Raw genomic sequence first — 27,680 nt, 5'->3', positions numbered from 1 at the left:
ATGTTGAACCAGCCTTGCATTCCTGGGATGAATCCAACTTGGTCCTGGTGTATAATCTTCTTGATAATTTGCTGCATTTAGTTTGCCAGTATCTTACTGAGGATTTTTGGGTTGTTTTGTTTTTTTTTTTTTCTGGTACTGGGAATCGAACTCACAACCTTGCACTTGCCAGGCAGGTGCTGTGCCACTGAGCTAAATCCCCAGCCCTTATTATTGAGGATTTTTGCACCTAAGTCCTTTAAGGAAACTGGCCTGTAGTTTTCCTTTTAGGTTGGATCCTTCTCTGATTTGGTATCAGGGTAATGCTTGCTTCCAAGAATGACTGGGAGTATTGCTTCACTTTCAGTTTCATTAAAGAGTTTGAGGAGTAATGGTACTAGATCTTTTCTAAAGTTCTTGTAGAATTCATTAGTGAATCCCTCATGACCTGGGCCTTTTCTTTGTTGGTAATTTTTTAAAAATTATTTTATTAATTGATCCTGTGTTATTTAGAATTTTTCTAATTTTCTTGATTCAGTCTTGGTAATTGATATGTATATAAGAATCTGGTTTTTTGTTTTTGTTTGTTTTTTAACAGTTTCACTATGCAGCTTAGGCTGGCCTTCAACTCATTATGTAGCCCAGACTGGCCTCAAACTCACACCAATACTCCTTCCTCAGCCTCCCAAGTACTGGGATTATAGGCTTGCACCACCACGCCTGGCCTGTCCAATTCTTTTACATTTTCCATCTTATTAGAGTACAGGTTCTCAAAATAAGCATTGATAATCTTCTGAATTTCTGCAGGATCCATTGTGATTTTGCCATTTTCATTCCTAATTGCATGGATTTGGGGTTTTTTTTTTCTTCTCATTTTTAAAAGGTTGGCTAAGGGTTTGTCTATTTTAAGATTTCTAATCTTTCAAAGAACCAGCTCTTCAATTTGTTGATTCTTTGTATTACTTTCTCTCAATTGCATTAATCTCTCCTCTGATCTTTATATTTTTTTTTTCTCTCATATGCACTTTGGATTGAACTCACTCTTCTTTTTCTAGAAGCTTGAGGTTCAATGTTAAGCTATTTATCTCTTTGTCTGATGTTGGAATTCAATACTATAAATTTCCCTCTTAGAGTAAGGCATGGTGGCACACACCTGTAATCCCAGCACTCAGGAGGCTGAGGCAGGAGGATCGTTGCAAGTTCAAGACCAGCTTGGGCTACAAAGTGAGTTCAAGACTAGCCTGAACTGCATAGTGAGACCTTGTCTCAAAAAGACAAAAAACAATTTCCCTCTTAGGACTGCTTTCATTGCATCCCATAAGTTCCAGTATGTTGTATAGCATTATCATATAATTGTAGAAACTGTTTAATTTCTACTTTAATTTCATCTGTGACCAACTGATCAGGAGGGTGTTATTTAATTTCCACATGTTTATGTAGTTTTTGTGGTTTCTTTTGCCATTGATTTCTAATTTCATTGCACTATGATCTGATAATATGCACGGGATAATTTCAGTTCTTTTGCGTTTACTTAAGCATGTTCTGTGAGTTGGTATGTGGTCTATTTTGCAGAATATCCCATGTGCTGCTAAGAAGAATATGTATTCTGTTGCTGGGTAGAACATTCTGTAGGTAGCTACTAGGTCTTTTTGTTCAAAGATTTGGTTCAGGTCTGATATTTAAAAAATTTTTTTTGTGTGTAATTTATTTGTGATAGTGTGGTATTGAGGTCCCCTATTACAATAGTACTGGTGCTTACCTGATTTTTCATATCCATTAGTGTTCATCTTATATATTGGGTGCACTGGTGTTTGGTGCATATACATTTATGTTGTTATCTCTTCCCCGTGGGTTGTTCCCTTAACAAGTATGTAGTGACCTTCTTTGTCTCTTCTGATCAGTTTTGGCTTGAAATCTATTTTGTCTGCAGACAGAATAGCTACCCCTGCTTCTTTCTGTGTTCCTGTCAAATGGAGTATTGTTTTCCATCCCTTGACTTTCAGTCTATGAACTTCTGTTTCAATTAAGTGTATTTCTTGTATGCAGCATATTGTTGGATCTTGCTTCTTGAACCATCCTGCCAGCATTTCTTTTGATTAGTGAATTGAGACCATTCCCATGGATGATTTTAACTGATATGTACCAATTTATCCTGGTCATATTATTTTCCTGGTGTTGGTTCTTTTCTTTCCCTCTGTTTAATTGCTTGCCTTGCCTGGTGGGTTCATTCTATTGGGATTTTGGAGTTATTGTCTTCATTGTCTTTTTGTAGAACAGCCTTCAGAACTTTTTGGAGTGCCAGTTTGGGGTAATGAGTTTCTTCAAGTGTTCTTTATCATGGAAGTTTATTTCTCCATCAATTTTAAAAGATAGTTTTGCAGGGTACATCAATCTGGGTTGAAGAGTGTTTTGTTGTAGGACTTGAAATACTTTGCTTCAATCTCTCCTTCACCTAAGGGTTTGTGCTGCAAAGTCTGCTATGATTCTGATGGATTTTGCTTTATAGGCAACTTGTTTCTTTTCTCTAAGAGCTGTTAATATTCTGTTCTTGTGTTAATTCCTGGAATATTGACTATTATATGCCATGGTGTAGATTTTTTGATCATGGTTATCTAGGGTTCTATATGACTCACTTATTTGTATCTCAAATTTTTTTCTATGCTTGGAAACCACAACCCTGTCCTCTAGATCTGACAGTCTGTCTTCACATTGTTTGACTCTGCTGCATATACTTTCAGTAGAATTTTTAATCTCCTGGATTTCTATTTGAGTTTGTGTTATGGAATCCAGTCCTTTTCTATGTTGGGCCTCATGGTTTCCGTGTCTTTCCTAAGCTCCTCTATTTTTTAATCTGTATCTATTCTAGATTCACTAACCATTTCCTTCACTATGGTCATCAATTCTTTCATTATCTCTGTTTTGGTTTTATCAAGATGTTTATTCATCCATTTTGTTACTTCCACCACTACCATTTTATAAAATTTATCTGAGTGGTTTTTTATTTCTCCCACCTCAATGTCCCTATGATTTGCCATGGGCCAGTTGGGGTTTAAGGGTTGCATCTTGCCCTGTGTTTTCTCATTTTCTATTTTTTTTTTTTTTCTGCACTGAGGCTTGTAAACTGCTTATGGTAGGTAGCTTTATTACTAGTATCAAGACCTCTTTAGGAAATCACTACTTTTCAGAGATGTCTTCTAGGTGTAACTGGCTTTTGGCTTTTGAGTCTGTCTGAGGGTCCCACCTCTTCAATTTATTAATGGTGAAAGGTCTATCGAGCCTAGCACCCAGTTTGTTGGTACTGGACTATAGTATTGTTTACAAACCCCCCCCAGACATCTGGGTATTGGCATACAAGGAAAATCAATTGATCCCAACAAATCTGTCACCTTGGCTAAAGTAGTACAGTCAGTAATAACAATAGCATCAAGCACAGACTGGAAAATGCCAGACTGTGATAACTAGTAATTTGCTGCCTTTAACCACAGGTACAAGATTTATAGTTTTATAAGAAAAACTAAGGCAAATCAGAAAATTATATACAGTAAATATCCACTCAGTAGAGTGATTTTACCCTAAGGGGGGAAAATTTTAAAGAGATAAGAGGGAAAAAAATAGAGAAATAAGAGAAAGAGAACAGAAGTAAGGCTTAAGGACAAAGAAAGATCAGATTAACCAAGCCTCAGGAAACTGGTGAAGAAGACAGAAGGGAAAGAAAGAATAAAAACAAGAACAACAAAAAAAAACCCAAACAACTAAAAACAATGCACACACCCACACACACAATCAAAAACCAAAAAACCAAATGGACAACGTATTTTTTTTTCTCCATGATTTCAAGCCTGTGGTTATCTTCTGGGTTCCACAGTTTTGTAGCAGTGTCCAATTCAGGGCGTGATTCTGCTCTTGCTGGTAGACAAAGGCCGCAGACAGAGCCCAGATGCGTGCCTGATAATCCCACAAGCCTGCAGTAGGAACAGGGCAGGTGCCGGTTATGGTACTTTCAAATCCACAGAAGTGCAGGCTGACCCGGCCTCTGGTCACTGGCTGGTGCCGGACTCTTTTATCTTATAACACTCTCAGTGACTCTTGCTGGCCTGACCATGGCTCCCTGAGCTGGGACATCCCCTGTGGACGTCCCTGTGCTGACGCAGTGTCTGTGGGATTTTAACACTGGGAACCCTGAGATGAGGCCAACCCCAGCTGCTCCGAGTCCCAGGTTCAGCTGCCCCTCCCTAAAACGGCGTCCGGCCCAGCTCCCTCTCCAGGGGACACAGCAGTCGCTCGGACCGGAGTCACTCACCAGCTGTTGTTTTGCACAGCACTGCTCAATTCCGCTGTTGCGTTTTTCCCTGGAGCCCTCTGGAGTCACCTGCTTCCACAGTCTGTAGATTCTGCCTTCCCTTCCCACATCATAAGCCAGGAGCTGGGGAGAAAGTACCGATCACCTCTCCCTTTTTCTGCTTTGAGGTCTGTCTCCTCACCTCCTCTGTGGGCTCCAATTTTCCCTTCAGATCCTTTCTGGGTCCCAGGCATTCATCTACCTCATTTATTTGTTTGTTTGAGACAGGGTCTCACCATGTAGTATAGGCTGGCCTTCAACTCACCATGTAGCTCAGGCTGCCCTGGAACGCTCAGTGATCCTCCTGCCTCAGCCTCTGGAGTACTGGGATCCCAGGTGTGCTCCACATGCCCAGCTCCTCTCCTTCTTTTCTTTTCCTAAGTTATTTTCCAGTGTCTGTATTCCAAATCATGAGGAAGTTGATTTGTTGGTGCTTACCTCTCCACTGTCTTCCTGGAATTCTAAAAAAAAATTTGTTTTAGAAGTTGGGGATGTAGTTCAAGTAGGCCTGGGTTCAATCCCCAGTACTGAAGGAAAAAGGAGGAGGAAGGAAAGGAAGAGGAAGAGAAGGAGGAGGAGGAGACAGTGTGAATACTCTCAAGCGCAGAAGCCATCGAGAAGGAGACACAACTGCCAGGTGTGGTGGCACATGCCTGTAACTGCAGTGCTTGGGAGGCTGAGACAGAGGATCACTGCAAATCTGACGCCAGCCTGGGCTCCATAGTGAGTTCAAAGCCAGCCTGAACTACATAGCGAGACCCTGTCTCAAAAAAAACTAAAAAGGGCCAGAGATACAGCTCAGCCAGGGATTATAGCTCAGTAGTGTGGTGCCTGCCTGGTAAACATGAGGTCCTGAGTCCAATTCCTGGTACAAAACAAAACAAAAAAAAACACTAATGGCAGCAGGGGGGGGGGAGAACTCAATACCAAGGGGATGTGTTATTTTTGTGTACTAGGGATTGTTTTATTTTTGTGCACCAAGGTCTTCACAGTGAGCTACATCCCCAGACATTTTATACTTTTTATTTTGAGACAGGATCTCATTAAATTTCCCAGTCTGGGCTCAAACTTGCGATGCTCCTGCCTCAGCCTCCTGAATCCTGGGATTACAGGCGTGCGCCAACACACGCAGCTGCTGCCTGCTGTTTTTATCTGAAAATATCTGTAGATATGGAGAGATGGTGTGGAAAATTGGAAGAGTTTGGAAGTTGGCTCCATGACAGCAGGGATTCCTCAATAAACAGGACCCACAGAGCTAGGACCACCAGCTGGCCTGGAACAGCCCCTCAGGAGCTATTTGTTAAATGAATAAACAAAACAATGAATAGTCATAGGGCCTTTGCAGCCTGCTACTCCAACTCCCCACCTGAAGTCTCAGTTCCTGGCAAGACATCCCAGCCTCACGGCTGTCCAGCGGCAGCACATTTTCTCTCAGGATGGTTCTTCTGTGTCGTCACCCTGTCATCTCCACTCCTGGGCCCAGCTCTACCTGCTTCCAACTCGGATGGCAGCGGAGCCCCTCAGAGCCTTCTGGCTGTGCAGGGAGGATGCCCGCTGACTGGTCTTCCTGCTTCCTCCTTGTTTTTGTTTTTTTTTGAGACAGGGTCTCACCCTGTAGTTCAGGCTGGCCTGGAACTCACAATAGAGCCCAGGCTGGTCTCAAACTTGCAGTGATCCTCCTGCCTCTGCCTCTCAAGTGCTGGGATTACAACCATGCACCACCACACCTGGCTCTGCCACCTGTTCTTGACTGGGTCTCTGCCGGGTTCCTGGAAAGAAGTCCCATGTCATTGCGTCCCACATGCACCCAAAGCCTTCCGGTAGCTTCCAGCTCAGAGTGAAAGCTAGAGTGGATTCCAGGCCTACAAGGCCCCCACAGAGCTACCTCCCATTGTCGCCGGCTCTCCCCATGCCAGGGTGAGACACATTGGCAGTCACGGCGACACACTGACGGACAGTTTTTACCTTTATTGTTCAAGAATTCTTTACAAAACTCACACTCACACATCCGCACACACACAAGATGCCCTGGCATTGGCCCTCCCTGGCCTCTACCCTTCCAGGCCTTGCTCAGGGGAAGCCACCCTGCAGGAGCCTAGCGTCCCCTGCAGGGAGCAGGCAGGAGTGACCCCAAGTCAGTGTTACCCCCTGCCTTCCTCTGAGCTCCCCGAGTTGCCCAGTGTCATGGCGGCTAAGTCCGCAGGTCCATGTTGGTTGTGTGCTCCCCACCCCCCAGAGGGGTTTCAAGTCGCCAAGGGCAGAAGCAGAGGGGAACGGAGCTCCTTGGCTCTTCTCAGCCTCCAAGAGGCAGGGATACCAGGAAGGCACCAGCCAGGGCCTGGGGCAAGAGGAGAGCGCCTGGAGGGTGTGCCAGCGCTATAATGGTCTGCCCGGGGTGCCCTCCGTGACTGCCCGCGTGGCCTGCTCAGGCACGCGGCTTGGGTCAGTCAAGATACTGGTGGACGCGCTCAGCTGGCGAAGGGAGTTCAGGACAGCTGGGGAGAGACAGAGAGAGGCACCTCTGAGATCAGCGCTAAAGTCCAAGTGACGCCGGGGAAACGCAGGTGGGCCAGCCTGCCAGCCCTCCCAGGACTCTGGCTGCAGCCACTCTGCAGAGGGGTGTGGGGCAGGGGCTGCAGGGTCCGGGCAGGGCAGAGAGCCTGGCACCCCCAGGGCTGGGCAGGCAGGAGCTCACGTACTGGGCCGGAGAGCAGGCAGGGAGCAGTACTGATCCAGCCAGGCCAGCGAGGTCTGGCGGAGGCTGTGCAGGCTTGCGGTGGACACCATCCCATTGAAGGACTCGAACAGAGGCCGGATGAGGACGCTGAACTGGGCCCGGGTCAAGGAGCAGCCTGTGGTCCAGAAGGTACCACCACCTCACGTGGACCCCTGATCCCTGACCCAGCCCGGGGCTGCACGGACTCCTGCCGCACCCCCTCCCTGTCCTCCCAGCCAGGCTGTGGATCTCAGCACTCCCACCTGCTCGCTCCCTAGCCTGTCAGACTGCCCCCCATCACTGGGCTGCCTACCCTAGTCCAGTCAAGAACCCGAGCCCTGAGTCAGGTAAGGGAATGGATTTTGTTTTTCCCAGTACTGGGAATCGAACCCAGGGCCTTTGCACTGAGCTATATCCCCAGCCCTTTTAATTTTTCATTTTGAGACAGGATCTGGGTAAGTCTCTAAGTTGCCCAAGCTGGACTCCAACTTGTGATCCTCCTGCTTCAGCCTCCCAGAGTGCTGGAAATACACTGGCTGGATTCCGCATCTTCTCTAGGCCCTCACTCAGGGACTCTTCCTGCCACATCCCCAATCGAGGCTCCCTCTCAGCCGTCAGCCCATCCCGGGGCAACACTGCTGGCCACAGACCTGGAAGCGGGTGGCCTGGGAGACAGGATCATAGCCGCTCCCCCAGGCCGTGGAGCTGAGCCTGCTTTCTTGGGCACGCTGAGTCTGGCTGCCCCGATCCCCGCCTCCCCCTGCTGCCCCCAGGCCACAGCCCCAAGCGTGGATACAACCCAGAACTTCCAGTTGTGCAGCGTGCGCGTCCGGACGTAGTCGTCAAACATGTCTCGCATCTGGTCAAAGCGCTGGTGCGTGATGGGCACCCCCGTGGCGGGCAGCTGTTGCTGGCACACGCTGCGGGCACGGGTGGGTCAAGGGCCAGGGGCCTGGCAGCCACTCGCACCCTTGCCCGGCACCTGCCTGGGCCCAGCCTACTTGATGGCGGCGTTGAGCTCCTCGATCTCGTCCCGCAGCTGCTGGGCCTCCTCCTGCAGGGCCGTGCGCTCCTGCTGCAGCATGGCGATGTACTCGGCCGTCTTCTGCAGCGTGGTCGCCTTGCTCACCTGCAGGCGCCACCAGAGCGGGCCTAAGTGCTGGAGGCCACGACACCCACGTTGCTGCGGGCTCTGCGGTCTGGTCTCGGGTAGGGGTCCGGGAGGGGTTCTGGGGTACCAGTCCGGGCGGGGGCTCACCTTGAGGCCGGGCTGGGCGCTGAGTGTGCTCACAAGGCTGTGAAGGATGTCGAAGCCCAGCTTGATGTTGAAGCGCCGCTTCTGCTCCGCCGAGATGTGCGTGATACGCCGGTTCTCAGTCTTGGGGGCGCACAGCGGGGTGAGCCCAGGAAGGAGCTCAGGAGAGTCGGGGGCAAACCCATCTTGGGGCGGGGACAGCTCTCACCTTGCTGTTGTCTGGCCGGGCCCGGCACAGAACGGGTTGCGGGGGAGAGACGCCCACACTCGGGGCCCCGGGAGCTGGGAGGCAGCTGAGCTCCCCGGACAGCCGCCGCTCACTGCCTGTGGTGGGGACAGACGGAGCCCCAGACAGACCGACACACAGGACAGAGGGTCCTGTCGCCCTGTCCCTCTCACTGTGGCCCCAGGCACAGTTCCCCCTTCTTTCTTCTCTTCTCTCTCCTGGGTACCTCCACTCCCTGTGACCTGTCCTTACCGCTGGGCGCTGGGGGTGACAGCCGCTCTGCTTTGGGGACAATCAGGGGCCTCGGAGGGGCCAGTGTGGCTGGGCCGGGAGGTGGCCGGGGAGGCGTAGGGGCCGGGGGCGAGGGGAAGAAGGCATGGGCGAATTCAGGGACCGTCTCCTGCTGGGGTGCAGAAGGGCTGAAAGTTGGAGCGAAGGCCCTGGGCTCATTCCCACCTCCCACTGCCCACCATCTTACCGGGGGGCCCGGGGACCGGAGGAGGGCGCTGGGCACAAGCGGTGGCTCCAGGGCAGGCTCGGTCTTGGCTGTGCACAGGGGGACAGTGAGGGGCGCTGGGGCTGGCCCAACCCCGCCACTGCTCAGGACGCCCTCCTGCCCCTAAAAGCCCCTGCCGTCCCCCAGTACCTCCTCCCAGGGCTGGTCCCCAACACCTTCTGTCCCCTCTCACCTGTCCTCAACAGCTGCGTGAGGCAGGGGTTGCTGCCGGGGGCAGTGGCAGGGGCCAAAGTGGGGGGGCTGGTCTTCCGTCCCCTAGGGGGTCGGGCAAGGGGTTCTCCCCTGGGCTGCACCCCCTGAGGCACTGCGAAGTGACTGCTGAAGCCGGGCTCCGGGTACCCCGAGGGCAGAGGGTCTATGGGGAAGGGGGTGTGGCCTGGGCCAGGGCCGGGGATAGGCGGTGCCGCCGGGGCTGGGAAGGCTGCGGGAGCAGGCAGCTGGGATGCTCCTGGGGCCGGCGGGGCTGTGGGGAAGGGGAACCTGGCTGAGAAGAGGGGCTCTTCCTGCAGCAAAGCGGGGGCTGAAGCTACGTCAGGGAAGGGAGGTGGGGTGCAGGGCTGCAGGCCCGGCACCTTGTCAGGGGCGGGGTACTGGAGGAGGGGTGGTGGTGCAGGAGGTGGTGGGAGCTTGGGCTTGGGCTCTTCCGGAAGGAGGAAGTCAGAACTCAGGAAGGCGCTGGGGTCCAAGGGCCCAGGGCAGCTGTTCCGAGCCTGGTTTGGGGTAGAGAGACACTCAGCAGGGGAAAGGGCTGTGCTCGCAGCCACTCAGGCAGCCTCCTGCCCTCGCTGAGCTCTGGACTGGGTGCTGGGGAGAGACAGGAGAAAGGATCCTTGTGGCCCAGCTCACGCGCATGCGCACACATGCACGCGGAAACTATCATTAATGAGCGGAGGGAGTGGAATGCCTTTATGTGCAAATTAAGCATCACGAAGCCCATCAATCTTCCTGCCCATTCATTCATCTGCCAATTTAACTATCTTCTCATTTAACCAACACTCCTTTTGCTAACCAATCCACTCATCCGTTCTTTGTCTATCCACTAATTCATCTACCAATCTATCCATCATTTACCCATCCATCCATCCATCCATCCGTCTGTCCATCTACCCCCTCTCCATTTTCCTGGTTATTCTCAGCTGTGGGCTGGTTCACTCACCTAACCCAACACCAGCTTACCAGGTACTAAGCTATTCACCAGCTCATCCATAATTCAGCCACCCACCTATCCATTCATCCACCCATCTCGGGTAGCCCATACTCCAATGTTGGGGTACCCCACACCCCAATCATCCACCCACTCCCCATCCATCCATCATCTGTACATTCACCAGTCATTCCCACCAGCCCCTTCACCAATCCACCAAACTACTTATACATCTATAAATCCATCCACCAGCCGCCCACACACCAACCACTCATCTACCTATATATTCACCAACCCACACACGGACGCACCACCATCTATAACACATCCTTCCGTTTGCCCGTACACTCACCCATCCCCTTGCTTGCTCACTTACTGCACACCCCTTCCTGAGGGCCACTATGTGCCTGGACCGTGCTAGGCACCGAAGAGCCAGTGAACAGCCCTGCCAGCAGGGAGCGCAGTGTTGCTGGAGGGAGGACAGAGGCACCAAGGCACCAAACCGTCTATCATAGCACCTGCCCAGTCTGTGGTGAAGGCGAAAGGCACCTAACGCAGCAGCGCGGAGGCGCGTGGGAACTGGGCCCAGGACTCCATGTATGAAACGGTCCATTCAGTTCCCTAAAAGGGTGCTCAGCTTCCTGCCTCCAAAGCGTCCCTTCCAGGGAGTCCTTCCAACTGGCTTCCCCTCTACCAGTCTCTTCTGCCCAAACCCAACCGGTTCACGAAGGCCCAGAGTTGCCCTCCTCCAGGAAGCCTTCCACCAGCAGCCCAGCCCCGGGGTTCTGCCGCCCTCAGCTTGCCCCACCTCCATCTTGCCGGAGGGGCCTTCTGCCTGGCCACATGGGAGACTGGGTTTTCGGAAAGGGCACACGGGCTGAGCCGGAGGTGACCCTGGCAGGCCACTGCGACAGGACAGCTCACCTGCATGCGGTTCTGTCCTGGGAGGTAGGGCAACCCCGAGGAAGCCGGGGGCACCCCTGGGGCCAGGATCCCACTGCCAAAGTTGGAGTCAGCCATCGGGGTGAAGCTGGGGGACTCCATGAAGTTCAAAGCCGTGGGCGTCTGTGGGGGGCGGTAGTTGGTGAAGAAACCTGTGATGTGGACACACAAGGCGGTGGTCATTAGGACTCAGCTGGCCTTGGGGCCTGTACCCAGGGTGGGGTGGGGTTCAGCGGGGGGGCTTCCACAGACGCTTGTGAAACTGGGGGAGCTTCTGTCTGGCTCAGGGGAAGCAGACAGACAGTGGGGTGCAGGGGCCAGAGTGGAGACGGAGCCGCTGGGAAGCGCTGAGCAGGGTCCCCAGGAAGCAGCCCCCTCCTGCAGCCCCAGGCTTGGCTCACAGGGTCCCAGGTTCCCCATCCATCCCTTACCAGCTCTGTCTGGAAAGTGGGGGCATAGAGAAGTCCCGGGAGGGAAAGGTGCGGGGTGCAGGGGAGGAGCCCCGGGGTGCGCGTTCAGGGTGAGTTAGGGGTGACCAAGGTCAAGAGGGCAGATTGTGGGAAAGGGGACAGGCGGGACTGTACCGGCACGGCCCGGGAGGGGTGAGGCCCAAGGCGGGGGCAGTCAGGGTCCAAAGGGGGCTGCGAAGCCCGGAGAAGCTCGGGGCAGGCAGCCAGAGCATTTGGGGTGCGGTTGTGTAAGCCCCGGGCTATTCTGGTTTTGGGAAGCAGCTGCCTGCGGCTTAACCACATCCCGGGGCTGGCCGCCGCCGCCGCCCGCCCGCTCCCTTCCGGGCACCTTTCTCTGACCCTGGCCAGCCAGTGCCAGTTCCCGAGGCCGCTGGGGCTGGTCAGACCCAAGACCCCCCGTGCTGGCTCCCATCTGGCCTGGCGTGGGCCCAACCCTCCTCATTTCCTTCCACAGCCCCTGCCAGGAGAGTATTAGAGCAGGTCACACGGAAACCAGGACCTACAGGATCAGCTGTGTATGCGCGCGTGAATGTGTGTGTATGTGGGTGTGTCTGTCTGTCTGTCTTAGGTGGCTGCGCTCCTCACAAGACCTGGGCCTGGGTGTCATGCATGAAGTCTCTGCCTGTGTGTCTGTCCCCATGTCTGTCCCCACGTCCACACTCTGAGTCCCTGTCGGGGTGGGATAGTATGGTGTGTACCTATCTGCTCTGCGCCCACATCTGTATCTTTGCCAGCATCTGGTCAGAAGTCTGGTTAGAACTTTTTTTCCTTTCCTTTTTTCTTTTTGTCGTGGAGATTAAACACAGGGCCTTTGCACTGAGCTACATCCCTAGCCCTTTATTTATTTATTTATTTATTTATTTATTTATTTACTGAGACAGAGTCTCACTAAGTTACCCAGGCTGGGCTCAGAGTTGAGATCCTCCTGCCACAGCCTCCCAGAATGCTGGGCTTATAGGCAGCACACACCACCATGCCCAACTAGAAGGTGGCTTCTTGCTGTCCTGCTGCCGCTCTCTCAGAGGGACGGGTGGGACCGGGCAGTGGTCACTGATCCGCTACCCTTGTCTCCGCACATACCAGGGACCTTCACACTAGGCCACCTGAGGCCTAGGGCTTTAGAGCCAGCCTCACACTGGGCTCCCCGCTCAGCATGTTGCCCAGCCCCAGGGCTCGGGCAGAGGGCGTAGAGTCACAAGTGCACCTCAGCCGGCAGTCCCTGCCGCCCCCTGACGACCGTCCACTTGTCCCCAGCCTGTCTTGAGAGCAACTGCTTCTGCCCAGGCCCCGCTCCCCTCGCTGCCCTGACCCCAAACCCTCAGGCATGCTCTCCACACCCAGGCCTCCTCCAGCCCCTAGCCCACTGCGTGCTGCCCCTCACGGGGTCTCCAGCCCGACCTCTCAGGGAGGGTCTCTCGGGGACTCGCAGCGCTTGCCTGGCAGGGCCACACCAGCCGCCCCTCTGCATGACCCCACACGCCCACACCCAGCAGCCCTTGGAGGGGCAACCCAGTCTCTGGGTTTTGCCCACAGCCCAGATGGGCACAGTGGGCTCCTACCTGTGCCAGGGGCCTGTGTGCCCTGACAGGGCGGCCGCCCTCCCTGGCTGCTCTGCTCCCAGGGCACCGCCATCTACACTTCTGCCCCTGACAGCCCCCACCCTCCAGGGCTGGGGGAGGTTCCTCATTCCCCAGTCCCCGCCCCATAGGCCTCCACCTCTTGACTGACAGGCTCAAGACCCTGTGGGGAAGGAGTTGGAGGGTCGCTGAACGAAGCTTCTGTGCCAAGGACCCTCTTTCTGTCCCTCGGCCCGGCTAAGCCCTGAAGTCCACCTGTCCCCCAGCGTGGTTCTGGAGGCCCCTAAATGTTTGTACACAGGGACAGTCTGCAAAATCTACAGCACAGTGAGGACAGCAACGAGGACAGCAACGGGCTGATTTCGGAAATCATTCCGAAAACGAAGACCTTCTGGTCTGCTTAAACTGGCATGAGGATCTCCGGACAGACACCAGGGGACCAGGAACTTGGTAGCATTAGGGGCAGGTGAGGAGGCAGAAGACTCACTGCTTTACAAAAATGCTTTATGAGCCGGGCATGGTGGCACACACCTGTAAGCCCAGTGCTCACGAGGCTGAGGCAGGAGGATCACCAGGCGTTTGAGGCCAGCCTGAACTACATAGCCAAGACCCTGTCTCAAAAAAACAAAGAAAAGCCAGGTGTGTTGGTACAGGCCTGTAATCCCAGAATTTGGGAGGCTGAGGCAGAAGAACTGCAGTGAGGTTGATGGCAGCCTGGGCTACATAAGTTCAAGGCCAGTGTGCACAACATACGGAGACCGTTTCAAAACAAAAACAAAAACCAAAAAAAAAAAAAAAAAAAAAAAACAAAACAAAGCGGGAGAGGGCTAGTCCAGATGAATCAGGAGCAGCTGTGGGTTGGTAAGTTGGTGACATTGGTGCAGTGGAGATTTGATGACCTATTCTCTACTTGTGTGTATGTTTGAAATGTTCTTTAATAAATACGTTTAGAAATGTATGATGTAAATAGTAAATAGAACCAAACAGATCCGAGTGCTTCTCTCCCCTAAAAGAGTCTTTTTTTTTTTTTTTTTGAGGTACCAGGAATTGAACTCATGACCTCATGCTTCCAAGGCAAGCACTGTGCCACTGAGCTATATCCCCAGCCCCGCCTAAGGGTGTCTTGCATCCACAGCTTTCCTGCAGCTTCAAAGCCTGGGTCCCTTGGTCCCCTGGTCCGCTCTGGCCCCACCTTCATCTCAAGAGGCCACAGCACCGCATCCCAGGGCTTAGGTCAAGAAGGACCAGAAAGATCACTCAGAAATAACCCAGATTGCCTTCCCCACCGAAGCTCTGGCTGACCCTGGCTGTCTCCCTCCTGGGGAGGGCCCTGCCCCACCTGAGATCTCCACGAACTCATCCAGGCTGGGCTGCAGGGGCGTCAGGTCCGGCTGGATCATGTCAGCATTGCCGATGTAGGCTGGAGGAGCAGTGGCCACGTCAGGAGCAGCAGGCAGGGTAGAGTCGTGGGGTGCCTACCCCGTCCCCGCCCTGTCTTAGGTGCTCCTGCCCCTGCCCCTGCCCGATGCCCAGAGGCAGGCCCTCACCGTCCTCGGGGGGCAGCTGCAGGGGCGAGGAGTTGGGCTGTGTCATGGTGAAGAGCGTGTCGGAGATATCGGACAGAAAGCAGTCCAGGTCCAGGAGCTGCCGCCCGCCGGGCTCCTCCTCGGGGCCCCCCAGCAGCACGGGCACCACGCTGGAGAAGAGCTGCTGGCACCATCGCTCTGGCGGCGGCCACTCCCCTTCCGCCTAGAGACAGAGCAGGGACCACGGCCTCGGCCCCTGAGGCGCACCACCCGCTTGCCGCGTTTGCTGCCTGAAGGCTGAGGTGGGCCCTGGGCCTCTACTCCCTGCCCCCAGTCTCCTTCCTGCTCCTGGGTTTTGCCCTGTCCCCGAGGTCCTTAGGGTGCCACGTCCCCCATGCCTCCTCCCACCCGCTCAGGGGCCCCCTGGGGTCTGCCCACGACTTTGCCTCTCACGGGGAAAACGCTCAAGTATTCACCCCAGGACGGTGGCCACGCCCACTCCCCTGCATCCCACCCTCACGCCCAGACACTGCAAGTCCTCAGGCTGCCCAGGGGGAAACTGTCACTGCGTGCCACCTACCTAGGGCCCCAGATTCCCCGCCCTGTGGGACTTACGCAGCACCCACCTGCTTGGGGGCCAAGAGATCCCCTTCCCTGCTGGATTTACGGAGCTGCAGGGACAGAGTTGCACATTGGGTCCCCTCCCTATCTCCCCCTCCCACCATCCCATCCAAGGATTTCCCCCCTTTTGCCCCACCCCCAGCCGCGCGAAGGAGTAAGCAGGTTGCGAGGAGAGCCTGCGGCCACACGGTGGCGCTGTCCGCCCAGGACTTCCTGGAGAGTCCGCGCTGGGGTCCGGGGGCTGGCAGTGCCGAGGACGCTCGGGGCTCCCGCCACGAGCCGCCACTGACCCGCTTCTTGTAGTAGATGCGCCACTTGTGGTACTCGCGCATCACCACTTCGATGCGCCGCTTCCAGTAATTCCCCTCCAGGACGACGGCCTGGGGACGGGATGGGGCTCAGGGCGGGGCCACACTGGGCGCTGTCCCCTCGCCCGGTCCCGCCCCTCACCTGAAACCCCGGTGGGCGCAGCCCCGGCTACCTCTGGTTTGCGGTGTTCGTCAGCCTCAGGCCCCTGCAGGGGCGTCACGAAGCCGCACACCGGGCTCTTCCTCCGCTCCACATCTGAGAGAAGGGGGCCGGGTCAGGAGCACCTGACCTTCATTCTCCACCCCAAGGGGACTGAGACTCAAGGCACGCCCTGTGCGGTCCTGCCTGCCTTTGGTTCTGGCATTAAGCGCTGCCACCGCCTCCACAAAGTCCTTCTGTCTGCCTGGCCCTCCTGAGTCTCCCCTCAACCCCCACTGGGGATTGAATGAAGGGCCTTCACTCTGACCTACATCCCCAGCCCTCTTATTTATTTATTTATTTAAATTTGAGACAGGTTCTCGCTAGGTCCCTACCAGATCCTTAAGGTCCCCAGGCTAGCTTTGAACTTGAGATCTTCCTGCCTCAGCCTCCCAGAGTGCTGAAATTACAGGCCCGCACCACGACACCGTGCTCTTCCTCTTTTACATCTCTGCTTCCTTAGGGAGCATGGTAGAGGTGCAGGCAGAGACCGCTGAATAGATTACGGGGCCACAGGTCCCAAGGTCCTTTGTGTAACCTCTGGACACAGCGATTCCCAGAGGACCAGCCCAGACCCATGTCCCAACTGCCACCTGCCACCTGCCTGAGTCCTGGTCCCAATCCCTCAGCACCTCTTTCTCCAGTCCTGCCCTCTCTGCACTCTTTCCCTTTGGCCCATACACCATTCCAGCCCTTCCCTTACCCTCCGCTTACCCTCCCCCGACACACCACGGCCTTCACTCTGCCCCAGCTCCAGGCTGTCATCTGCCCTCTCAGCTGCACAGCTCCGCCTGCTCCGCACCCCTCAAGCCTAGCACGGGTCCCAGCCACCGTCCTCCTGCGCCTGTGCTGCACACTGCTTCCCGGGGAGTCCCGGGACCTGCCTTCCTCCTGCTGTCCGTCACAAACACTGACCCCTCTGAGCACCTACCCTCAGTTCTCCCGTGCAGCTTCTTCACAGCTCCACCCTGCATCCCAGGGTCCTTGGCCAGTACGACCCCAAATTCGCCATAAGAAGTCCCAACGAACCACGCATGGCAGTGCACGCCTGTAATCCCAGCACTCAGGAGGCTGAGGCAGGAGGGCCACCTCAAGCTCAAGGCCAGCAAGGGCTACAAAGTGAGTTCAAGGCCAGCCTGAACTGCACAGCGAGACCCTGCCTCAAAAAGACAATAGAAAAGGAGTCCCAGCCAGCTCCCAGCATCCCCCATCCAGTCCAAGCACAAACTCAACTACACAAGGCCTGACTCAGGGATCACACTCTGCAGCCCTTCTTCCTGCTGCAGGTCTGACGCCTTCTGCGGCTCCCTAAGACCCCAGGATAAGGACTGCGCTCCTCAGCTTGGTGTCCCAGCTCCTCCTCGCCCTGCCTGCCACTGCTGCTCTGTGTCCCACCTTGAAGCCACAAGCCCGCCTTTTGGCCTTATTTTGGGAGGAAGTCCTCTCCCTCCCTCCTGTCCCTTCCAGCCCAGGCCTCCTCCTGGAAGCCTCCCCTCTACCCCGACCTGACCCTTCCCGCCTATCAAGTATCTGCAGATTCGCGCTGTCCTACACCAGGAGTGGAGGCAGGAGCAGCTGCGGGAACAGAGCAGGGCAGTCAGCAGACCTTCGGCAAGGATGTGGCCTGGGGCTGGGGATACAGCTCGGCGGCGTAGCACCTGCCTGGCAAGCACAAGGTCCTGAGTTCCATTCCCGGTACAAAAAACAAAGCTTTGTTTTTTCTTGAGACAGGGTCTCGCTATGCAGTTCAGGCCGGCCTTGAGCTCACTTTGTAGCCCTGGCTGGCCTCGAACTTGAGGTGACTCTCCTGCTTCAGCCTCCCGAGTGCTGGGATTACAGGCATGCACCACCACGTCCGGCCAAAAAAAATTTAAGGATGTTGCCTAGTAGTTAGCGCTTGCCTAGCGTGTGCAAGGCCCTGCGTTCCATCCCAGTGCCACACGCGCTCGTGCGTGCACACAGAGGCAACCCTAATGAAGAGGACTAACCCTAACTCTCACCCTTCCAGGCCACAAGGCTCCATCCTGCCTCAGCCAACTTCCTTTGGGGCCGATGAGGACAGAGGAGGGCGACCACAGGAACACGGCATTTATTAGGACCTCCGGCATCATTTACACAGCTGCGCCCTGCAGGACACTCTCCCCAGTGGGTGCTCAGGATGGGAGGAGGGGCTTGGGCCCGGCTGCTGGGGCCGTGGGTGTGTGGACTCCCTGAGGACGGTGTGACACTGGGGCTCCCAGAGAACCCGGGGTCCAGCCTGGCTCTCCCTGCTCCCCCGCCAGGGTCCTTGTGCTCTGGACAGCAGGACTATGCCAAGGTGGCTTCCTGGGCTGGCACAGGCTTGGCTTTGCACTGATAAGTTCTTCTCTAACCCTTCCCTCCTTCGCGGGGACAGATGCGGGTGCGGGGATCCACATGAATCACAGCCGATAGCTCACAGCTCAGAGGACTGATAAGGAGAGCAAACAAACAGCCCACAGATAAAGCGGGTGGAAAGTCCTCCTTCCCTAGAAGTGCAAAGTGCCTGGGAGGATTGGGAGCGAGGAGAGTGTGGTGGGCAGGAAGGAAGGGTATGAAGCTGGGACCTGCAGAGGGGCAGCGGGGCCCTTCCTGGTCGAGACTAAGGTCATGAGAATGCAAGGAGGATGAGTCAGGTAGCTCTCCAGCAGCACCCATCCCCCTCCCTGTCACTCACCTTTAAATTCTGTGGTCTAGAGAGGAAGAGGGTGCTGACTTTGTCCTCTTTTATATTTGTTTGTTTTTGAGATAGGGTCTTGCTATGTAGCCCAGGCTGGCCTTGAACTCATGGAGATCCTCCTGCCTCAGCCTCCCAAGTGTTAGGATTATAGGCACCAGACCCAGCTAAAGTACTGTCTCTGTTATAAGCCTGACGTATGCTGCCACTACAATGGCAATACTCTTCCTTGGGCCCGCTGCTCACAGCCCAAGGGCCTGTGAGCACCAGGCTCAATGCTGAGAAACAGATGAGTTCATGGAAAACTCACAGCGGCCTCAGATGCCAGAACTGTCAAGACTTCCATCTCACAGAGGCACCAGCTTCAGGTTGGGGAGAGGCACAGACTTTCCAGCAGCCCTTCGAGGGCTGGGCTCAAACCCAGCTCTGTCTGGGTAAAGACCCCATGGACCTCTTACCAGAGTTGATATCAAAAACTGCAAGGTGGGCATGGTGCCACACACCTGTCATCCCAGCACTCTGGGAGGCTGAGACAGGAAGATCCAAGTTTGAACCCAGCCTGGGCAACTTATTGACTCAGTGAGACACTGTTTCAAAATAAAAAATAACAGCCAGGCATGGTGGCACATGCCTGTAATCCCAGCACTTGGGAGGCTGAGGCAGGAGAATCATTGCAAGTTTGAGACCAGTCTGGGCTGCAAAGTGAGCTCAAGGCCAGCCTGAATTGCATAGTGCAACCCTGTCTCAAAAAGATAAATAAATAAATAAATAAATAAATAAATAAATAGATAGATAGATAGATAGATATAAAGGGCTGGGGATGCTGCTCAGGGTGAAGGCCCTGGGTTCAATCCCTAGTGCCACCAAAAAAAAAGAAAAGAAAAGGAAAGAAAGAATGTGGAGGGTTTGGGTCCCCTGCAGCCCTGAGGGGTCGGGAAGCCTGGGGATGGTCAGACACTGACTCCCCGACTTATCTGCTTCCTAGTTTAGCCCGGGCCTGTGACACAAGTTCTCAGAAATCACAGAACTCTGGGAAGGCATCCAAGAGGCAGGTGGCTTCCGCTTCCCAGAGAGCCTCAGCCCCCGCCCTGCGGGACCGCTTGTCCTCGGGGAGGCGTGGAGCCAGCACCCACAAAGAGCCCTGCATCTCCCCGCAGGTCACGAGCGGTCCCCCTCAGGGGCTACACCGTAGAGCAGGGCCCAGATACTCACCCCCAAGGTTTCCGGGGACGCCCTAGAGGAGATTTCTCAAACGGCCCCGGCACTAGATGCACAGAACCCGAAACGACGCTCCCTGCCCTGCTGAGAGGACCCAGGCCAAGCCCAGTGCCGCCCCAGGCTGTGTGGCCCAGGCTCGATGCAGCTTCCATCCTGTGAGGGACCTAATGGAGCTGGACCAGGACCACACCCAGGCTAGCCGGGCCAAGTCCTCTCAGCCTCCAATGTCCTGCTGCAGAGGGCTGTCACCAAAAGCATGGCTGTGACTCTTTGGGATATTTGTTTGTCTCTTTGTTTCCAGTACAGGGGCTTGAGCCCAGGTCCTTTACACTGAGCTACATCTCCGGCCCTTTTTAATTTTTTATTTTGAGATAGGATCTCACTAAGTCATTAAGTGGCCTGGGCTGGTCTTGAACTTGTGATCCTCCTGCCTCAGCTTCCCACAGTGCTGGGATGACAGGTATGAAGCACCACACCTGGCGTGTATCATTTACTGAACGCCAAGTGAATGCTAGGCCTTTGGGTATCTATTGTTCCCACATGAACTGTGAAGGGTAGGACTATTAGTCTCATTTTCTAGATAAACAGGCTGAGAGAGGTTAGGCAATTGGCCTGAAGTCACACAGCCAGGAAAAGTCAGAGACAGGACAGAAAAACTTCTCTGGGTGACTCTTAAGACCAGGGTCCCTTCCTTATGCCACATGGCCTCTCAGGGCCTCCTCTCCCTAAAGCCCATGGGGGCCACTGCTGGGCATTCTGTAAAGACTTCCAGGGGCTGGTGGAGACTCTAGTATGACCCTCCTTGGTTCCCCATTGACAGAAGTGATGCACCTGGCCCAGGTGATTTAATGTGGGCTTGTCCCCTGACATCTGAGGCACCTGGGTCTGAGGCATAGGCTGCAGAATGGGCCTTGAGCAGCTCCCTACATTTCAGCTTATCTTTTTTCTTTTTAGCAGTTCTGGAGGTTGAACCCAGGGCTTTCGCACCGAACTACATCCACACAGCCCTTTTGGATCTCTTATTTTGAGACAGGGTCTCACTAAGTCACTAAATTGCCCAGGCTGAGCTTGAACTTGCAATCCTCCTGCCTCAGCCTCCCAGCATGCTGAGATCACATGCATGCACCACCACCCCTGGTTTCTTTGCCTGCTCCAAGATGTGCCATCTGCCGTGCCTGGATTCACGAGGAAAGCACCCTGAGACACATTCCCCGAGACCCTCTGGGGGCCTCGTCACCCTGAGGCCCCGGGGTTCTGCCTGCAGCCCCTGCCTGGGGCAAGGTCCTCCCCGCCGCCAGGAGCCCGAGGTGCCCACTCACACTGGATATACCAGGCTCTCCAGATGGCGTTGTTGAGGCGGATCTTGTCCCGGCACAGCAACTTGAGGCCTTTGAAGTTCTTCCACTTGGGAGAGACCAGCTTGCCACTGTCGGGAGAGGGCGGGTGAGGCTGGGGTGTGAGGATGGACCTCTGCGTTGTGCCTCTCCCACTTCCTGCACAGCAGGCTTCCATCTATGGGTGGAATCCGAGGCACCCCAAATCCCACCCCTCACCTACCTGCTTGAACCTCCTACCCTGGAGTCTGACCTTGCAGATGCCCTCCCCGGCACCCACCATCTGCTCCTCCTGTCCATCTGCTCCCCAAACCATAGCCGAGCCAAGCCTTCCATGTCAGCTTGCGGCTCAGAACCACAAGGTCCATTGCGGCCCAAAGATTCCCCTCTCTTAGGCCGGCTGGGGAGAGGGCTTGGACCTACGAGGTTTCATTGAGAAATACAATGTGTGTTTAAATTCTTAAAAATTATTACAGTGAAAGACCATGGCTATGAGTTCCCCACAGAATACTTCCCCTCCCTTCAAACACACTGATCCCACCATTCTTGGCACTTTCTGCAGCAGCTCTGGAAGTCCTCTTTCACAAGGGTCTTTAGCTGCACTGTCGTGGTTGCCCAGATGTCCTGAATCAATTCAACATGTTTCTCTTTCATGGTCATTTTGACTTTGGGAAACTGCCAGAAGTCACATGATGCCTGGTCTGATGAATAAGGTGGATGGGGACACACCACCATATTTTTACAAGTCTGCCTTTCTGTCAGATGGCGTTTGGCAGCCGTGTACTGCATTTTTTTTTAAATCACATTTTGTAAAGACTCTCACAAAAGAGGACTTCCAGAACTGCTGCAGAAGTGGCAAGAAGAATGGGATCAGTGCATTTGAAGCAAGGGGTAGGAGTCTGAGGCACATTAATAGTAGTGTGTCTTCTCCTTGAAAACACATTGTAGCCAGGTGTGGTGGTGCATGCCTGTAATCCCAGCACTCAGGAGGCTGAGGCAGGAGGATTGCTGTGAGTTTGAGACCAGCTTGGGTAACACAGTAGTTCAAGGCCAGCCTGAATTGTAGACTGAGACCCTGTTTCAAAAAAATGTATTTTTCCATCTCCCCTTGCATTTCTTATTTAAGAATAATCAGAAATGATCTTCCTGATTGGGAATAATAAAGCATGCCTGTAATCTCAGCATTTGGGAGGCTGAGGCAGGAGGATTGTGCTGAGTTCAAGGCTATTTTGGGTTACATGGTGAGTTCAAGGCTAGTGACCCCGTCTCAAACAAACAAAGAAACAAACCAACAAATGACCTTCCTGAGAGACAAGAAGGGAAAGAGGTGTGTCCAAGGTCACATGGCAGGGACTCACTCAGGGCCTGTGGCTTTCTCTGTATGTCTCGCTGGCCCCCTTAGGCCTGGGGGATGGGGACAGTTTGCTGGATATAGAGGGAGTCTGTTCCCCAGTGGAGGCCTCAGAGCAGCACAGCACTGTCACCTATGATCCCAGGATGGTACTCTGGACTAAGCTGGAAGGTGGGTCCTCCGCAGGGACATCATAATGAAAACAGCCCTCAGGACCCAAGGACAGACAGAAGAGAGGCAGCACCCTCAGACCCTAGCGGCCACCAAGTTCACGGGGTAAGCCAGCTGTGGCGGCACACACCTGTAATCCCAGCACTCTGGGGGTGGGGCTGAGGCAGGCAGATCCCAAGTTCAAACCCAACCTAGGCAATTTAGTGACTTAACGAGACCCTGCCTCAAAATGAAAACTAAAAAGGGCTGGGGCTGTTGCTCAGTGCAGAAGTCCTGGGTTCAATTCCCAGTACTACAAAAAAGCAAAGTTCATGGAGTGCCAGTGCTTCTTGGAAGTGCTGACCTGACTCTCTGGAAACCAGATAAGCCAAGTCCATCACTACCATGAAGTGGACCCAGGAGGCCGAGATACTCAGGGTCTTGGGCTCCTGTGGGTCCCCCCCTCCTTCTTCAGGGTCTAGAGGCCCCTTCAGCACAGGAGTCCTCTGGCCCCGCCTCTCCAAGCCCGGCTCACATGCAGAGGCGGGGTCTACCCTCTGGCGGGCCTGACTCCTCAGCTCCGCTCCCCGCGCGCCTCCTCGGGTGCACGGCTCATTGGGTCCCCATTCCTCTCTGGTCTCCAAGCTCCTGTGTTTGCTCTGGGAGGGGGGGGTGGCCGCAGGGGGGGAAGGTAGGGATTGCCATCTCAGGGGACAGCAGGCCTTATTACCCAAATACAGCACATAGCCGGGGCCCTGCCCCACGGGCCAGTCCCCTCCACCCTGCAGTTAGACAAACACCATCTGTCTGGTAAGGGGACATGGCCAGTGGGCGGGCGGGGAGGATCCGCTCCTCCTGGGCCAGGCTCTTTTGTGACACCTGGTCAGGGGTCTCTTGAGTTTGTCACCCCCAGCCTGTATCCCAGCAACCTTCCAGCCCACAGACCACCCAAAGTGCCACCCAGCCTGCCTGTCTCCCCTCTTCCCCCTCCCTGCTGAGGCTGGAGGCCCCACCATGGCTGGGGGACAGAGTGACAATAGCCAAGCCCGGAGGAAAGGATCTGGTTGGCTGGATGGGAGGGGAGTGGCCCAGCCTGGCGGACAAAGCCCAGGGCCAAGGTTCAAAAGCTCCTTGTGACCGATGGAAAGATGGGAGACTTGGCGATGGGCGGTGGAACCTTCCGAACTCAGTTCAGCCCCTGAGCATGCAGGATTTCCCACCAGGGAGCCCGACAGGCCCTGCCGCCTCGGCCCTGTCCCCAGCCCTGTCCGAGGCCAGTCTTTCCCTAGCCAGCCAGCTCTGCCCAGCAACAAGCTGTTCCTTGCAGCCTTTGCAGCCTAACTTGGGGGGCTTGCACTCCCAGAACCCCACAGAACAGAGTCCTAGAATCGTCCTCCCGCTCCCCACCCTGCACGCCAGAGAGCTAAGTGGCCAGGTGCCTGCAGGCTGTCTTCCTCCTGGTCCAAGGACCACTTCCTCCCGACTCCTTCTGGATCCCCTGCCTAGCTCCTTTCCTGTCAGTCCTCCCCGGGGATCTTTGGCTTCCCAGATCCTCCCTCCTCCAGGGAAACCCTTTATTTTATTTTTTTGAGGCAAGGTCTCTCTGTGTAGCCCAGGTTGGCCTTAAACTCTCCTGCCTCAGCCTCACCAGATTACAAGAGTGCACTACCACACCCCTTTAATGAGGGGCATTTGAAAGCTAAAATGCTGTCCCAGCCTGAGCCTGTTTTCTCAGCCAAATGGGGCAACAAAGTCTCTGGAGGCCTGAGGCACCCCCATTCCTGGTGCTTAGCTCCCCTCCCAGGGCAGGGGGATTTAACATTCTGGGAGTTGAGTCAAGATGTAGCCCTCTTCACCCCCGCTGCCTCTGGCTGGGGGTCAGACCAGCCTCTCATCCACCTCTTGTGGTGGCAGTTCTTGGGGTGTGCTGTCTCTCACTTGTTGCCTCCCCAGGATCCCCCCTTTTGGTCACCCATGGGGGAGCGGGTACTGGGCAGTGGCCAGCCAGCAGCAGCAGAGCCAGTGCAGCAAAAGCCTGGAAGCGGAGGACAGAGTGGCTGGGACATGGGGGGTCCCGGGGGAGGGGCTGGGGAGTGGGGCCACGGCCATTGTCCCGGACCTCAGATGCCCCGTGCAGGGCGGTCTCGTGATGTTCAGGGCGGGAGGGGGGAAAGGGACGGGAATCTGAACTTTCCACATCGGTCGGGCGCCCAGCACGATCAGGTTGCAACATGACCTGGGCTGGTGGCCAGGGCTTGTGGGCCAAGGTTACTCTGCCTCCAGCCAATGGGGTCGCGCTGCCGCACGACGCGGGTAGAGAAGCGGTTCCTCAAAGCCCACCCCGGCTCCCGGTCCCGGAGGTGGCGACAGGCGCCGGTAGGTGGCCAGCGGTTCTCCCAGCGGGGAGGAGGCGCCGCGGAGGAAGAGGAGTATTTGCATAGAGAAAAAAGATCAAGGCCGGCCGATCCCCATTTCTTCTCTACTGTTTTTGGTTGATAATTTATCCCGGCCCCTCCGCTGTAGGGAACTTTGGTCCAAGGCACTGGGCCAGGACCCTGGTTCGCGCCCTCCTCCGGGACACGGGCGTGGAGCCGGAGCCGGGTGCGGCCCGCGAGATCTGGGACGCCAAGCTGGGGTCCCCGACTTCACCAGGCTCGCGGCCTCCCCCGCAGCAGCCTAGGGCAGCCTGCAGCACCCCTTGATGTGCTTGGGCCCACAACCTCTGCGAGCGCCCCTCTGGGCCAATCCGGGGCATCCCCCTCCTGCCACCCTCGTTCTAGCTGGTCAAGAAAAGATGTCCCAGTGATGCGCGTGGGGGGATGGTGGTGGCAAGACTGGTTCAGTTTGTTTCAGTCGATGCTAGCCGCGAACTGGGGCAACCAAACCCGGCATGGCGGCGCACGCCTGTAGTCCTAACACGGTGGGAGGCTGAGGCAGGAGGATCCCAAATTGGAGCCAAGGATTGGCAATTTAGTGAGACCCTGCCTCAAAACAAAAAAATAAATGGGTGGTGATGTAACTCAGTGCAAAGGCCCTGCGTTCAATCACCAGTTCTTTAAAAACTGGGGCAAACAAGGGCGCTGAGAGTATTACGGGGTGCAGGGGTGCAGGAAAAGAGCGGGTCTCCGCGGGGGCTGCTGGGCAGGAAGTTGGGTCCGTAGCAGGCAGACACCTGGAATAGCCCGGGGATGCAGGGTGGGGATGTGCCAGGGTGACCTAGCGTCCTGGGAGAGCGAGGGATGTCACGCATTTCCTTAGGGACAGAGAACCAGGGAGAGAGACCCGAGGAGGATACGGGGAAAGGTGACAGGTCCACCGGGGGACGGCTGGCTGGGCCGGGGTCAGAGACGCTGAGAGCTTGGGGACGGGACGCCCCGTGGTGGCCAGAGCCCCTGCAGCAATGGGGACCAGGCGCGCGGGGGTGCCCAGGGCCGCCCAGAGTGCCCACAGCGGAGAGCCCAGCCGTCGGGTCCGGAGCCGCCCTCACCTGTAGGCCAGGCTCAAGCACTCGAAGAGGCGGGTGAGTGTGGGGTCGATGCTGCGCGGCCCGAAGTCGCCATGCCCTACGGGTCCCTCCTGGTCGCGCCGCCGCGTCAGTGAGTCGCTGTGCGGCGAGGACACCATGAAGTGTCCGCTGTGGATGACCTGCGAGCGGAGCAGGCCGCCGGCGCTGCGCCGGAGACCCGGGTCCTCCGAGTCTGTGTCCGAGTCCGAATCGGGGCTGGAGACGACCCGCGGGACCTGCAAGCTCGAGGCCAGACCGGCCAGCGCCCGGGCCATGGTCCCTACCGCGACCGCCTCGCCTGCGCTCCGCGGAGCCACTTGCGGGATCCAGGTGGCCAGCTCGGCCTTATTAGCATGGCCCCGCCCCCTTCGTGCGATAGGCCAACTGCGTGGGCGTGGCCTAGGCGCAGGGGCCTGGGAGGGGGCGGGGCGGGTATAGTGTAATCAATACCCCAAGTGCGAGCCCCGGAGCTCCCGCGGGTCTGCGCAGATCTCCCCTCGCTGTGCTGTGACCGTTTGAGAGCCCCATCCAACCACCTCCAGAAGGGTCAACTGTCACCTCCTGATCCTAAAAGCGCCTCAGTGCCTGGGGTTCGGGCATCCAGTGGGGCATTACCCCCTTACCTAACTACTACCCGCCTGCCCCAGCTCGACTCACGTTACCTCCCCTCCCCCCCCCCGTCACGTCTCGGTCCTCGGCACAGCCGGGAGCCCCCACCTCTCCGGAGTCTGTGGGGTCGACACAGGCAATGACCCTAAAAGCCCGGCTCACGCGAGCTTGTTAGCACCCCTAGTGACCTTTGCGATCACTGCTACCTCTACACAGAAGTTCCCAGGGTCCCCGCGTGTGAATCCTGCAAGACTGCAAGGCCCTACGGGTCGGCCAGGGGTTATAGCCCAGCCGCACCGCACCTGCCCGGCAAGCGCAAGGTCCTGAGTTTGATTCCCGGGACTTTTACCGGCGGGGGCGGACTGGGGACAAATCTAGCCTTGGCCTTGCCCACAGTGTGTCCTGTGTGTGGTCACAAGGGAAACCAGCAGGAGGGGATTAGCTGTGTGTTAGAACCTTGGGAACGGGCCACACATTCTTGGTGGTTTTGTTTTGTTTTGTTCTGATACTGGAGATTGAACCCAGGGCCTTTGCACTGAGCTACACCCCCAGCTCTTTTATAGTTTTTGAGGGCTGGGGATTTAGCTCAGCGGCAAAGTGCCTGCCTGGCAAGCGCAAGGTCGTGAGTTCGGTTCCTGGTACAGGAGAAAAAGCCAAAAAAAAAAAAAAAAAAAAAAAAATATATATAGTTTTTGAGACAGGGCCTCACTAAGTCACCCACGCTGAGCTCCAACTTTCAATCCTCCTGCCTCAGCCTCCTCCTGCTGGGATTACTATAGGCATGTGGGACACTTTCTATGTTAGGATCACACAGCCCAGGGTGACACTGGCAGCATCCAGAGGGCCTCGGGAACCAGCTGAGGAGTGACACCGTGTGTCAGGGCTCTTCACAGGCAGCCCTTCCGTGCCCTCCCCTGGCCGGGTACTGTTTGTCCCTACCATGGCCACCTGTCTCTTGCTGGCTCCCTGCTGCCCTGGGTGGGGAGTCTGTTCTCCCTG

The 27,680-nt window shown here is 55.7% G+C and overlaps 1 protein-coding gene and 1 long non-coding RNA gene across 6 annotated transcripts; both read right to left on the bottom strand.

Moving 5' to 3' along the window:
* Positions 1 to 3,777: 3,777 nt before the first annotated feature.
* On the bottom strand, positions 3,778 to 4,623 carry LOC102027381. The gene is made up of 3 exons (XR_262900.2): positions 4,584 to 4,623; positions 4,280 to 4,402; positions 3,778 to 3,941 (listed from the first exon to the last, which is right to left on the bottom strand). It is a non-coding gene; the product is annotated as an uncharacterized LOC102027381 (long non-coding RNA).
* Positions 4,624 to 6,266: 1,643 nt separating this feature from the next.
* Positions 6,267 to 26,424, bottom strand: Mlxipl (MLX interacting protein-like). Of its 5 annotated transcripts, none has more exons than XM_005396775.1 (17): positions 26,055 to 26,424; positions 21,052 to 21,158; positions 15,794 to 15,876; positions 15,603 to 15,692; positions 15,318 to 15,362; positions 14,713 to 14,914; positions 14,505 to 14,585; positions 11,101 to 11,270; positions 9,205 to 9,742; positions 8,994 to 9,061; positions 8,768 to 8,915; positions 8,498 to 8,613; positions 8,293 to 8,412; positions 8,036 to 8,193; positions 7,831 to 7,954; positions 7,018 to 7,147; positions 6,267 to 6,813 (listed from the first exon to the last, which is right to left on the bottom strand). In XM_005396775.1, the coding sequence occupies exons 1-17, from the start codon at positions 26,345 to 26,347 to the stop codon at positions 6,695 to 6,697; spliced, it is 2,592 nt and encodes an 863-aa protein (XP_005396832.1). In that variant the 5' UTR covers positions 26,348 to 26,424; the 3' UTR covers positions 6,267 to 6,694. The 5 variants fall into 5 exon arrangements, with proteins under 5 accessions (XP_005396832.1, XP_005396831.1, XP_005396833.1 ...); XM_005396774.2 differs by having other exon boundaries at positions 8,768 to 8,918; positions 26,055 to 26,423; XM_005396776.2 differs by having other exon boundaries at positions 8,036 to 8,163; positions 8,768 to 8,918; positions 26,055 to 26,423.
* Positions 26,425 to 27,680: the final 1,256 nt, after the last annotated feature.

Source organism: Chinchilla lanigera, unplaced genomic scaffold (assembly GCF_000276665.1).
Source record: "Chinchilla lanigera isolate Chin_1 unplaced genomic scaffold, ChiLan1.0 scaffold00055, whole genome shotgun sequence".
NCBI classification, from domain to species: Eukaryota; Metazoa; Chordata; class Mammalia; order Rodentia; family Chinchillidae; genus Chinchilla; species Chinchilla lanigera.
Note: the sequence above shows the minus strand (reverse complement) of the source record. Positions and strands in the feature narration are given on the sequence as shown.